The sequence below is a fragment of the Nerophis ophidion genome, linkage group LG11 (assembly GCF_033978795.1).
Source record: "Nerophis ophidion isolate RoL-2023_Sa linkage group LG11, RoL_Noph_v1.0, whole genome shotgun sequence".
NCBI classification, from domain to species: Eukaryota; Metazoa; Chordata; class Actinopteri; order Syngnathiformes; family Syngnathidae; genus Nerophis; species Nerophis ophidion.
Window position 1 is genome coordinate 38,544,459 of NC_084621.1, and position 14,596 is coordinate 38,559,054.

At 38.3% G+C, this 14,596-nt stretch overlaps 1 protein-coding gene across 2 annotated transcripts in view; it reads right to left on the reverse strand.

The window, feature by feature from the left end:
* colq (collagen-like tail subunit (single strand of homotrimer) of asymmetric acetylcholinesterase) overlaps positions 1 to 14,384 on the reverse strand; it is a 31,176-nt gene extending 16,792 nt beyond the window's left edge. For both annotated transcript variants that reach the window (XM_061915860.1, XM_061915859.1), the window contains exons 1-11: positions 11,650 to 14,384; positions 10,862 to 10,971; positions 7,712 to 7,798; positions 3,546 to 3,590; positions 3,356 to 3,382; positions 2,637 to 2,708; positions 1,279 to 1,341; positions 1,172 to 1,198; positions 1,060 to 1,104; positions 927 to 962; positions 768 to 848 (exon numbers count right to left, since the gene is read on the reverse strand). In XM_061915860.1, coding sequence (XP_061771844.1) covers positions 768 to 848; positions 927 to 962; positions 1,060 to 1,104; positions 1,172 to 1,198; positions 1,279 to 1,341; positions 2,637 to 2,708; positions 3,356 to 3,382; positions 3,546 to 3,590; positions 7,712 to 7,798; positions 10,862 to 10,971; positions 11,650 to 11,761 — 705 coding nt within the window. In that variant the 5' untranslated portion in view covers positions 11,762 to 14,384. The remainder of the gene's footprint in view (positions 1 to 767; positions 849 to 926; positions 963 to 1,059; positions 1,105 to 1,171; positions 1,199 to 1,278; positions 1,342 to 2,636; positions 2,709 to 3,355; positions 3,383 to 3,545; positions 3,591 to 7,711; positions 7,799 to 10,861; positions 10,972 to 11,649) is intronic.
* Between the last annotated feature and the right edge of the window lie 212 nt (positions 14,385 to 14,596).

Consider the following 14,596-nt stretch of genomic DNA (forward strand, 5'->3'; position numbering starts at 1 on the left):
TGGTATGGTATAAGCCGTACACCATACTATACCATAGTACACCATAAATGGTAAGTTAAACACATAAATAAAAATAATAATGACCAATGAAAAAAAATGAAAATAGAGATAGACCTATATCCTATTAATAAGAACCAAGACGGTGTATTAAAGCAACCATATGTAATTATTTTAGCAATACATGTACATAAAAACTCCAAAAACCTTTTTGGCTTCTAATAAATACAATAGTGTCTGTTGTTGCCATGGCAACACCGGATGAACTACTTTAAGTGGTTTAATATAAAAACGGACCAGCCTAGACACCATACTTTTATGACCATACTATCATTAAACATTGTATTGTTTTAAATTATATTTAGTATGTGGCTAAAAAAATCAAAAACTCGGTAGAGATATAAAAATAGCATTGTACATGCATTTTATTCATTTGAATGTACAAAATAAAGCAGAAATTAAACAGAATAAAAATACAACTTTGGGGTCAACTTACTGTACTTTAGAAGACCATATTTATTGCTAGCCAGCCTGTACAGTACACATTGTTGTGTGTTAGCACTAGCTGTGATGCTAGGAATCCTAACATTGCTGACTGTAGCTTTTACATTCATTTGCCTAAAGCAACAATGTATTTATGTTTAAATACGCATTTAATTGAGTAGTTTAAAAACCCCAAAAATCCAAAATGCAATTTATGTATGATTTAAGAATATTTTAATGATTAAAATAATAATTTAAAACATTTATATGTTATAGGAACACCTCACCTGTTTCCCTCTCTTCCCTGGTCGACCGGTGGGTCCTCTGGTTCCTGAGACACCAGGCTCTCCTTTTGGACCCATTTCACCCTGAAAAAAATATGCATCAAATGAAATAATTATTTAAAAAATTTAAAAGAAAAAAAAAAAAATACTTTTTTTGCTCACTTTCTGTCCAAGCATTCCAGGGAAACCGATTGCCCCCTGCAGAGAGAAACAATATAGCTCACGAAGGTAAATAAAATATAATTGTCGAGCAAATACTCTATAATTGTATAAAATATAGTGAATATGTACGCACTTTGTCACCTTTTAGGCCATTCTCACCATGCTCTCCTCTTGAACCCTGATTGAACAAATATTTTATTACACCTTTGCTGTCAATAATCACACTCACTAGACGGGCAGCATACCTTTTCTCCTTTGTACCCAGGTAAACCCTGAAATATGGATGGCGGTTATTATGTGCACAATGAGGAAAAAAATACTAATTTATAAAGGCTGTGCACATATCACGTACCCTTGGTCCAATTGGTCCTCTACCTCCAGGTAAACCCATCAGGCCTGGGTCACCTTTCGCCCCCTGACACGCAGAAACATAATAAGAGCAAAAATGCCAGGCAGAATAATCACTAAGTTGGTTGATTGTTGCTCATTTCAATGGTGTGAAATTATGTGTGCCTTTTTAAGCAATTGAAGCAAAATAGAGTGCTGTACCGTCTACAACCAGCAGAGGCACTGTTGATTAAATCTCAACTAGTTTGTTACCAAAAGAAGATTACAGTCGTCCGTTGTTACATTGCGCTTCAAATATCGCAGCTTCACTACGTTGCAGATTTTCTACTTAAAAAAAATACATTCTTAGCACATTCTATATGTTTATGACCTAAATTAAGTGTTAATTTTTATTTATGTCTCCAAAGACATGCACCTGGGATGGGTTGATTGGCAACACTAAATGGTCCCTAGTGTGTGAATGTGAGTGTGAATGTTGTCTGTCTATCTGATAGAGGTGGCGACTTGTCCAGGCTGTACTCCGCCTTCGCCCCGGTTCAGCTGGGATAGGCTGCAGCGACCCCGCAAGCACGAGAGGGACAAGTGGTAAAAAATGGATGGATGGGTGTATCACAGTGCACTATTTGTCTTATCTTAAAACTATAATATTGTGGCAATCAACAAATATATTATGATCTACAGTAGAACACACATAAGGCTACTTTATTACCTTTATTTTTTTAATTACTCAAGTATATAGAGTGTTATTTAATGTCTAAGGGGCTTTAATTGTGTTTAAAAAACACATTTAGAAGTTCATAAACATTTTTATGCTCCAACTATGAAAATATTTGTTTACTAATGAGGGAAGCTGTTTATCGCGGTACCAAATTAGATATTGTGAATTATATATTGATATAGCACTTTTACTAAAGTGACTCAAAGCACTTCACTTAGAGAAACCCATTATCTACATTTATCTACATTTAATCCAATGTGGCTGGAACTGGGAGCAAGGTGGGTGAAATGGCTTGCCCAAGGACACAACGACAGTGACTAGAATAGCGGAAGCTGTATTCAAATCAGGAACCCTTAAGTTTCTGGCCTGTTGCTCTACCATCTGACTCATGCCACCCCAATTAACCATGATGAACGAGAGTCGGCTGTAACACGACATACGCCTTGGGGATTTAAGATATGGAAGCTCATTTACTCAACAGGACACTGGCATGTAAATAGAAGCTCAGAACATGCAGATAAAAATAAAACATTCGTTTTGACATCTCCCATGTTTTTGGTCACCTCCACGAGTACTTTTACCTATTTCTTTGTTTGCATTGTCATGAACAAAGAGTATCTGCATAGGAGATCTGACTTACTCACTTTGGGCCCACTTGGTCCTGGCCATCCAACGGCTCCCTGCTTCCCAGGAAGTCCAGGAGGACCCGCTCGACCCTGACAGGAGAAATGACTTTTATGAAGCAAACACCTAATAAACAACTAGTTTTGATCAATCAGGCCATTTATGGGAAGCTGCATGAGTGAAATCCAAATCTCAGCGTTTGCTGCATAGGTTGTCAGTATTCAAAACGTAACCAGCACTCCCCACTATGTACTCCTTCCTGCACATGTCAGGGAGGGAGGACTTTAACGAGCGCTGTCACTTTGCCCTCTTTAATTAAATGATAGTCTGTGTATAGAACAGGGGCCGGTGCTTGTGGGAAATAAAATGATTTATGACCTGGGCTTGAAGCACTAAGCTAAATTGCACTGCAGTGCTGCAAATGCTACTTGCTCAGACCACCGTTGACGTCGCTTTTACAGCTCGGCACACATGAAGGGATCATTTGAGGTTTTGACCTGGGGTGCCAAAACACCTGAGCTTTTCTTCTCACAGAGCGAGAGTGCCATGCCGCAGAAATACAGTCGACTTTGAGCCATAATGCAGCCCGAACATCGTTCGCAGACAACCTCAGCGTGTTCACAGTCTCCTGTCAAGGATGCGCTCGCTCACCAAGCAAAGCAGCCGCTGACATTGAATCTCATTTTTTTTGCAAATCCACTTAGCGCCAAATACCTGCTGATTAATTGGAGACGCTCACCTTTTGTCCAGGTCTTCCGATTTCTCCCTGACAACAGGATGTGAAGGAGGGACAAGGACAGACGCCGTTAATGCATTTCCAAACTAGCATCTGTCAGCATCTTGGGCTGCAGGCCAAGACAAATTTAGCTCACAAAAATTATGAGCACATGATATCATGTACATCATCTCGAGTATAGAAGTATATTTACCTTTTCTCCCTTGGATCCTCCAATGCCCGGTAATCCTGGTGGACCCTGGAGTGTAAACATTGCACACATGTTTTAGGGATAATTGTCTTGTGTAAATCAGTGGTTTTAAAATTATATGACCTCACTGATTAGCCTTTATCACAGCTGTCAAACTCAGATTTGGCACATCATTTAAAGTGGCCTGCGAAAAGCTGGAAACATTCCTTTCTGGCTAAATGTATCTGTTCTTTCAATTTTGACAATTGCATAATTTCTATACTTAATTATTTTTATATGAAAAAAGGCAAAATACGTGTTAGATTATAGGGCAATGCGTATATTGTATTGTGCACTTATATTGCCATATATCAGCTACTGTGTGGAAGTGTGGGGGAACACATATAAGAGTAACATAAAGGCATTGTATCAACTACAGAAAAGACCTGTAAGGATTATTCATAAAATAAATTATCTAGAACACACTAACATACTATTTATTCATTCTGGTTTATTGAAACTACAGGAGCTAGTAAAGTTACAGACATTATGTGTTAAGTTTAAGGTTAAAAGGAAAACATTACCAGCAACAATACCAGGTTTTTTTTTTTAATTGTTTGATTTATTTTAGAAAGAAATACAATCATATGTGCTTACGGACTGTATCCCTGCAGACTGTATTGATCTATATTGATATATAATGTATGTATTGTGTTTTTTATGTTGATTTAATAATTTAAAAAAAACCAAAAAAAACACACCTTTTTTTTCCCCTTTAATTTCTTGTGCGGACCGGTACCGGACCGTGGCCTGGTGGTTGGGGACCACTGCTCTAACCAACACCTCCTCGGGACATTAAACAACTGAACCCAAATCAAAGTCACAGAAACTTGACGGATGGGCAATAATTCATTGCGAATGATTTGGGGCTGTCCCATACATTGTGGGAGGAGCCTTTAATAACTCTAAGCAGCACGAAACCCAAATAACCAGTAAGACATGGTTAAATTACGGCTTTAGGGAAAATTTAAACAATGATTATACTATTTGACTCAAATTTGAGTTCATTTGGAGGCATATTTTTGACCAATACAAAAGAATTGGGGAAAAATTATATAATGATTGTTTTTTTCTGTGCAAAATAATCAATTTTACATAACTTAAAGGCCTATTGAAACCCACTCGCACTCTGATAGTTTATATATCAATGATGAAATCTTAACATTGCAACACATGCCAATACGGCCTTTTTAGTTTACTAAATTACAATTTTAAATTTCCCACGGAGTTTCTTGTTGAAGACGTCGCAAATGATGACGCGTGTTTGTGACGTTATTGGTTGAGCGGACCTTTTAGCCCAGCACCACTTACGGCTAAATGTCGTCTCTTTCATCGCATAATTACACAGTAATTTGGACATCTATGATGCTGAATCTTTTGCAATTTGTTCAATTAATAATGGAGACTATAAAGAAGAATGCTGTTGGTGGAAAGCGGTGGATTGCAGCTGTCTTTAGCAACCGAAACAGCCAGTGTTTCTTTGTTTGTTGTAAAGCTTTAGCAATCATGTTTCTCTACCACATGTCAACCAGCAAGTTTTTGGATGAGAAAATTGGGATATTAAGTCGGCTCTTACCGGAGACTTGTGCGGAGTTAGCGTCCTCCTAGAGAAGCTGTCAAAAAGGCAGCTGTGATCTTGGCTCCTCCATTGGCTTCTCTCAGACACACTGGCGGTCACCGCAGCCCTTCGACTTTAAGGTATGACATTGTAATCTCACTAAAACACTATTAACACAATAAGCAGATAAGGGATTTTCCAGAATTATCCTAGTAAATGTGTCTAATAACATCTGAATCGCTCCCACTGCCGTCACCTTTTTTAAATGTATTTAATTTATATTTTTTCTAGTGCTTCACTCTAACTTTCCTCATCCACGAATCTTTCATCCTCGCTCAAATTAATGGGGAAATCGTCACTTTCTCGGGCCGAATCGCTCTTGCTGCTGGTGGCTATGATTATAAACAATGTGAGGATGTGAGGAGCCTTACAACCCGTGACGCAAAGCGCACATCGTCTGCTACTTCCGGTACAGGCAAGGCTTTTTTATTAGCGACCAAAAGTTGCGAACTTTATCGTCGATGTTCTCTACTAAATCGTTTCAGCAAAAATATGGCAATATCGCAAAATGATCAAGTATGACACATAGAATGGACCTGATATCCCCGTTTAAATAAGAAAATCGCATTTCAATAGGCCTTTAAACACTTTATTATAACAGGATTGGAACCCAGTAAATCTGACCAATGAATTTACACTGAGCGCCAAAGAATATGTATTCTTATCTTGTTCTTATCAGTGAAAGAGCAGAAAGGGGCTAAGAATAAAGTTTGCGGTTAAATTGTATAAGTAAAGTAATGCAATGTTATTCATTCATTTTACATGCGCCTCTTCACTGCAAATATAATACAGCGATACCTCAACTTAAGAAGGCCACAACTTAAGTGTGCTTTGACATAAGAACTGACTCCCTGCTAATAGTTATGCTTTAAATTACAACAAAGATTTCAGTTACAAGCATCCCTGCATTAGTTGGCATAGCAGATGTCACAGTGAAAACTGTAAGATCCGACCAAAACATCTGGTCTTACTCGTTTATAACTAGAGATAGACGAATATTTATTTTCCAGTCGTGGGGAGGAAGCTCGTGTGAAGGATAGTACTGAGAAGAAGAAGTTGTTCATCTTCATTAAATTAAAAAAAAAGAAAAACGTGACCGAACATGTAATCAACTTGGTGAAACAATTGGAGCACTACTCGTCTGCACCATACTGAAGCAGAATGAGAACGGATACGCAAGCCAAGTATGTCATAATCATTTCTAAAGGGCGGACCGTTATCCATGAAAATATGGAAAAAGTGCTGATGGTGTGTATATGAATGTTTTCATTCCACCATGTCATTGTCATCTCAGGGCATTCAATCGATCGCAACTGGACTGTTTGGTTTGTCTTTGAAGACGTTTCGCTGCTCATCTGAGTAGGCTTCATCAGTTCGTGCTCACAGACTTAGATTGGTCAGATCTAGACCTGATGACAAAAGTTCCACATGTGTCCAAGGAGCCCCTTGGGCTCTTGGCCCGCCTGGACCTCAGGTAAGAGCTGACCGATCTCACTCTGCGAGCATAGAACTGATGAAGCCTACTCGGAGAGGTAAAATGTCTTGTAAGACAAACCAAACAGTCCAGTTACGATCGATTGAATGCCCTGAGGTGCCAATTAAATTAATTTAGATTAATTTCAAGTGGGTGATGTTGATTTGGGATACAAGTGTTTTTGAGTTAAGAGCTCAATCAGAATTTAGCTTGTACGTTGAGGTACTACAGTATTGTAGATAATTTTCGATTTCAAATCTATTCTTTAATCAGAGGAACTAAAAAAATATGTTTTTTACCTAAGGTTTTTGTTTTTTTAATAAAGACATTTTCTTCATTTTTCTCAAGCTCTGGCACCGCGAGGGGAAGGGGCACCTTCCACTTCAAAACTGCTGGTGTACATACAATGTAATACATTCCTCCAAATACATTTACACTCCAGTCTGCATGTGGATAAGGGAGCTGCAGTTTTAATTAGGGTTTGAGAGACAACTATTGATTGAAGAAGTGCCTGCTGCAGTCCTGATGCTGCTAGAGGCAGCCCAAAGTGGTCGATCACAAAAAAAAAAAGACTAATAAATTCATCATGTGTACAGAATCTGCTCATCATTTACTTGTTTTTTGTGTGTGTGTTTTTTAAAAAGGAAAATCAAATCTGTGGGAAAGTCTTTACAAGCTTCCATCAGCCAAGTGGGCACATGGCCACATGCATGGGTTGGTAATCCCCAGAATGTACGCAAGCCAGTAGTACACCTTTTCCAGGCCTACAACTCTTCATCGAGTTTCAAAAATGACTTGAGCCATTCTGCGGTCCACCAGTGGAAAAAGGCTATTTATGTCTGTGGCTAAATGTGGCGCGTTAATGGACTGCTGTGTTCCATGCATGAGACGAGGGTCGCAGAGAAGCCCACCCGTCCTGCCTCCTCTGCAGGAACACTCAGGTTGTTGAGGAGGAGATGGCGGTAATGTGAATCCCTCCTCAGTCCAAAGGTAGGACTTGGAGTTGGGATGCTGCAATGACAATTTGCAACCTCTTACCTGAGGTCCAGGCGGGCCAACGGGCCCAGGTGGTCCTCGGACACAGGGGGAGCTTTTGTCTTCAGGTCCAGACTTAGATTCACCGTCCTAATGGTAAAAAAAGTGTAAATTCCATACATTAATATGAAACATTATAGCAGAGTTGTCAAACTAGTTTTCATTGAGGGCTACATCGTAAGTATGGCTTGCTTCAGAATACCACTCACAACAGTGAATATATATATGTATATATATATGTGTGTGTGTGTGTGTGTGTGTGTGTGTGTGTGTGTGTGTGTATATACACACACATTACATACATATAAATATAAATATATATATATATATATATACACACACACACACATAAACATATATATATATACATATATATATGTGTGTGTGTATATACATATATACAGACACGCATTATATATATATACACGCATATATTTATATATATACAGTATATACATATATATATACATACATATATGTGTGTGTATATATATGTGTGTATGCATATATATATTACACACACACACACACACACACACACACACACATATATAGTAACGATCAAAAAGTTTACATACACTTGTAAAGAACATACTGTCATGGCTGTCTTTAGTTTCCAATAATTTCTGCAACTATTTTTTTGTGATAGAGTGATTGGAGTACATACTTGTTGGTCACAAAAAAACATTCATGAAGTTTGGTTCTTTTATGAATTTATTATGGGTCTACTGAAAATGTGACTAAATTTGCTGGGTCAAAAGTATACAAAGCAATGTTATAATTTGGTTACATGTCCCTTGGCAAGTTTTACTGCAATAAGGCGCTTTTGGTTGCCACCCACAAGCTTCTGGCAAGCCTCTGGTTTAATTTTTGACCACTCCTCTTGACAAAATTGGTTCAATTCAGCTAAATGTGTTGGTTTTTTGACATGGCCTTGTTTTTTCAGCATTGTCCACACGTTTAAGTCAGGACTTTGTGAAACAAATAAGAGTTGTAGGAAGTATTGGAAACTCAAGACAGCCATGACATTATGTTCTTAAGTGTATGTCAACAATATATACACACACACACACACACATCTATATCTATATATATACACACACACACACACACACACACACATACATACATACATACATACATACATATATATATATATATATATATATATATATATATATATATATATATATATATATATATATATATATAGGCTGTAGAAATTAAAAAGTTAACTCATGTGATTAATCACAACAAATAAATTAGACGCATTCAAGTAAAACGATCCTGGGTGACAATCTGACAATAAAATTGCTTTTGCTTTTCTTAAGCTATTTTATGCAAGTAAGTAATCACCTGTAATAAACATGATTGATCCAAATTCCAAAATGTCATTAATCTGAATAAAAAAAAATATATTTTGACAGTTCTATAATAAATGGAAAAGTTTCATTGCCTATTGATATTACACAATTGCATTTGCATTTGTTATCAAACTTTTTTTTTACCTACAAATTGATGGATAACTTGCTTTGAAGTCATGAGTCAAGGTAATGAACAGATATTCAGTTTTTACAAAAAACTGTTTGTGATACAGTATATAATAATACAGTATACTTGTATGATCAGATGTGATGATCAGAAGTTATGCACTTTAATGCAGTACATAAACTTTTTTTTCTGTCAAAATGAAACAAACAAATACATTTATTAAGCAAGATATTTTAATGGCACACTTAATCCCAAGCTTTTCAGGGCCACATACAAGTTTGACCCCTGTACACTTTTATGATATTTATATTTTGATTTGACATATTCTTAAGGATTCTCATTTAACTAAGTAAATAAAAAATTAAAATGTTTTTATCCAAAGCATACCACATCACTTGTCACCTATCTTATATAGTGTGTATCCATGGGAAAGAACTGTTTTAGATCCAAAGCATAACACGTCATGTGACGTCTATCAATTTACCTATAGGTTAGAGCAGCTTATTATCCAAAAGCATACCACATCTTTTGACATGTATCTACAATATCAATGGGGAAGGAACTGTCCATGATCCAAAGCATACCACATCATATGCCATCGACCTATACACAAAGGAGGGAGATGTAAGTCTCAGGTGGTAAAACTTGCAATCATGATTTTGGCATTGTGGAGTGACCTTGCGCACAAGTAGAGCGGTAGCTCAACATAGGAATGTTTTGAGATAAATGCTGTCTCTCGGCTAATAGTCACGCTTTATGTTGTAAACAAACATTTGAGTTCTAGGCATCCCTGCCATTAGTCAGCGTAGCAAATGTCACATTGAACTCTGTAAGATCCGAACAACATTTGGTCTTACGGACTGGCATTAGCTTATAGCTAGAAATCGACATAACTTTGTTTTCCAACCATTGTAAATAGTGGATGATATTCATTGGATTAAAGAAAAATGATCAAAAACATTGCAGAGCGTGTCGCCAACTTGGCGAATAAATTTAAGCATATCACTGCTTGTCTGCACCATACAGAAGCAAAATGAATCTAACGCTGGCCAAGATATCTAAATATCTATACAGTGGACATTTATGCATAAAAATATGAAGAAGCTGCTGATGTGTTTGACTATCCAATGCTATAGATTATTACTACATTACTTCATAAAACTATTGTAATTGTTTGTACTACATTCTATTGTATTGTTTTCATACAATATTTCTTACCTAAAAGTTAGTTGGGGTTTTTTAAAAGCTTGTTATATGTCAAAATTGTGCTGAAATTTTTAGGGGTACGTAGGCAAACACCAACTACCGGTAAATGGTAGTATTTTTTAATCACAGTTAAGAACCCAACTACAGAACCAACTAAGCTCGTAAATTGAGGTCCAACTGTAGTATAATCTTTTACTACCTCCAATGTAGTCCACCCATACAGTCTGTGTTGTTAATACAGAACATTTACAAAAAAGGCATAAATAAACAACTTTTAAAAGGAATCCGTCATATCTATGTATCAACCATGATCCAAAGCATACCACATCATGTGTCAGTAAGTCTCTCTGGCTAAAGGGTTAAAAGGAAGCAGTTGTGTGAGACTCAAGGACATATCAACATTGATGCATGTACGATATTCCATATTAAAATGGCGGTCACATGACTTTGACTCACATGAGTGGAGCGGCGCCAAAGTGAAGGGGGTGGAGGGAAGAGCGGCGGTGGAGGCGGACTCAGCAAACAGCATGGATTGGAGCTCCTCTCCTGCTCCTGGGGAGTGTGCGCTGTGCAAGGTGCAAAGGAGGGGAGTTAAGGAGTATGTCGGCATTAAGACAGGTCACAACAACAACAAAAACACATCAAGAGTACCAATAAAAAGTGGAATGCATTGATCTTGTTAGCAAAACATGCATTAGCAGGCAGGGAGGGGGCGACTCCAAACAGTTAAGCATGCAGGAAACAGGTGCAAACTATCAAACGGTGACGACACCCGTCCAACAGAGTTCCTCAAGCCTCGAGCAGACACAAGGTACCACTCTCTGAAGGGCCGGAGCTGCATCAGCTATTTTTAGAGGCATTTCCAGTCCAACCTCATGGGCCACAATAACAACATAACAAGTGTAGTTTACAAGAACATTTCATTAGGGACACCTGCACCTTCTAGTGACTTCCAGTGCAAGAGACTGCAGAAATAATTCAGCTTGGGCGAGGAATTTGAGTAACAATATGCTCATCATTGTGCTTGTAGACCATGCACTGCATCATACTGACATCTGATTTCCATATCAATTTGGTAGGAATCAAGAGCATGGCTTGATGCAAAACTACACAAATTAACATATTCGTACTTTGAAAATTGTAAAAGCACATTGGATTTCATTGATTTGTGCAAGTATGCATGCATTGCCAGTATATACACACATACTGTACAAATAGAAGCAAGGATAATAATGTGTTCTTACCTGCTGGGAATGAAATAAAGCTGTCCAGGAAGGAGGACTGAGCCAGGCCACAGTAAAAGCACAGCACCAGATAAATGAGTCCATGTGCTGGAGGAGTCATGCTGTTGTTCATAGATGCTTTCTTGACTTTATTTGTGGAGCAAAAGCAGCCCTCTCACTCGCTCCTCAGTGCCTTCTTCCTCTCTGCGTCTCACCTCCCGTCTTCCCTCTCTGCCTCCCTGCTCTGTATCCTTACGCACTCGCGAGGGGGCATGTCCGCCAGTGCCCATTAAATCTTTCCTCCGCATCAGTGTGCGCTAAAATTACAGGAGGCAGCATACCAGCTGCTTTTGGGTGCCACTGTTAGATCTCTACTACTGCAGGGGGTGCCTTTGTTGTTTCCACTCTCCTCTCAGGGGCGGTTTAACATTTTGACTAATTTGACAGTTTATCTTAATACAACACATTGAAATCAGGACATCTTATACGGATTTAATTACATTAGTAGCATTCTAAGAGACTATTTTCCTTACTGTATTATCATTTTGCTCCATGGCATTTATTTTGGTTTTATTGCCAAAATACTGTAAATTATATGCTTTTCCACAAAAGCTCTTTAGGGGGATGTGAGAGCAGTATATACTTCTGGTTAAACATACTCTCTCTTAATAGAAACATCTGTATGTTTGGGCATGAATCATATTGGTTATTGTTACAAGTCATATACAAACAAAAGAGTTGAACTGGTTGTGTAGTTAAATACAATTAAACTGCCAATCTATTTGTGGTGGTAAGTTGGGGAGTTTGATGACATCAAATACCTTGCACAATGGCCCATTATATGCCAAAAAAGACAAAAAAAAACGGAGTTATTGTTAGTATCAACTTTTCAGCTTTGTGCTTTACAATTGTTCTTTTTTCCCATTTTTGCAGTATTTATTAGTCTGTAATCTTCCAAGGGCCCATTAAAAAAACGAGTCACCATCCGCAATTTGCCGCTGGGCTGAACTTTCACTAGGAAGGAAAGGTGTCTCCAGTGTCCTCCCCATTATTAATGGAAGTTATGGTTGGGCTGCATGCATGTAGAAGTACTCTGCACGCTTCCACACCTCGCCTTTTATCAATTGATTAACGTGGACACTGACTTAAACAAGTTGAAAAACGTATTCTGGTGTTAACATTTAGTGGTCAATTGTACGGAATGTGTACTGAACTGTGCAATCTACTAATAAAAGTAATAATCAATCAATGGAGGCGTTAATGCACACTCAAAGGGCTTGTGAAGGTGTCCTGCATGTGTGGATCTCCGCTTGGCAGCAAATATTTTGCTTTCGTAACTGCTTGTACAAACCCCCAAAACCAGTGACGTTGGCACGTTGTGTAATTCGTAAATAAAAAAAGAATACAATGATTTGCGAATCCTTTTTAACCTATATTCAATTGAATAGACTGCAAAGACAAGATACTTAACGTTCAAACTGGAAACCTTTGTTATTTGCAAATATTAGCTCATTTGGAATCTGATGCCTGCAACATGTTTCAAAAAAGCTGGCACAAGTGGTAAAAAGGAGTGACAAAAATGAGGAATGCTCATCAAACATTTATTTGGAACATCCCACAGGTGAACAGGCTAATTGGGAACAGGTGGGTGCCATGATTGGGTATAGAAGCAGCTCCCATGAAATGCTCAGTCATTCACAAACAAGGATGGGGCAAGGGTGATCGCTTTGTGAACAAATGCATGCACAAATTGTCGAACAGTTTAGAACAACATTTCACAACGAGTTATCAAGGCATTTAGGGATTTCACCATCTACGGTCCATAATATTATCAAAAGGTTCAGAGAATCTGGAGAAATCACTGCACGTAAGCGATGATATTACTGACATTTGATCCCTCAGGCGCTACTGCATCAAAAACCAACATCAGTGTGTAAAAGGATATCACCACATGGGCTCAGGAACACTTCAGAAAACCACTGTTAGTAACTACAGTTTGTCGTGCCAGTTAAACTCTATTATGCAAAGCGAAAGCCATTTATCAACAACACCCAGAAATGCTGCTGTCTTGGCTTGGGCCCGGGATCATCCAAGATGGACTGATGCAAAGTGTAAAAAGTGTTCTGTGGTCTGACGAGTCCACATTTCAAATTGTTTTTGGAAACTGTGGACGTCGTGTCCTCTGGACCAAAGAGGAAAAGAACAATCCGGATTGTTATAGGTACAAAGTTCAAAAGTCAACATCTGTGAAGGTATGGGGGTGTACTAGTGCCCAAGGCATGGGTAACTTACACATCTGTGAAAGCACCATTAATGCTGAAAGGTGGATACAGGTTTTGGAGCAACATATGTTGCCATCCAAGCAACGTTATCATGGACGCCCCTGCTTATTAAAGCAAGACAATGCCAAGCCACGTGTTACAATAGCCTGGCTTCTTAGTAAAAGAGTGTGGGTACTAGATTGCCTGTAGTCCAGACCTGTCTCCCATTGAAAGTGTGTGGCAAAATATGAAACCTAAAATACCACAACAAATACCCCGGACCATTGAACAACTTAAGCTGTACATCCAGCAAGGTGTCAACTTTTTTGCAATGTGTTGCTGCCATTAAATTTTAAGTTAATGATTATTTGAAAAAAAAAATTAAATTTCTTAGTTCGAAAATTAAATATCTTGTCTTTGCAGTCTATTCATCTGAATAAAAGTTGAAAAGGATTTCCATATCTTTGTATTCTGATTTTATTTACAAATTATACAATGTGCTTCCTCCCACTTCCAAAGACATGCACCTGGGGATAGGTTGATTGGAAACACTAAAAATTGGCCCTAGTGTGTGAATGTGAGTGTGAATGTTGTCTGTCTATCTGTGTTGGCCCTGCGATGAGGTGGCGACTTGTCCAGGGTGTACCCTGCCTTCCGCCCGATTGTAGCTGAGATAGGCGCCAGCGCCCCCCGCGACCCCGAAAGGG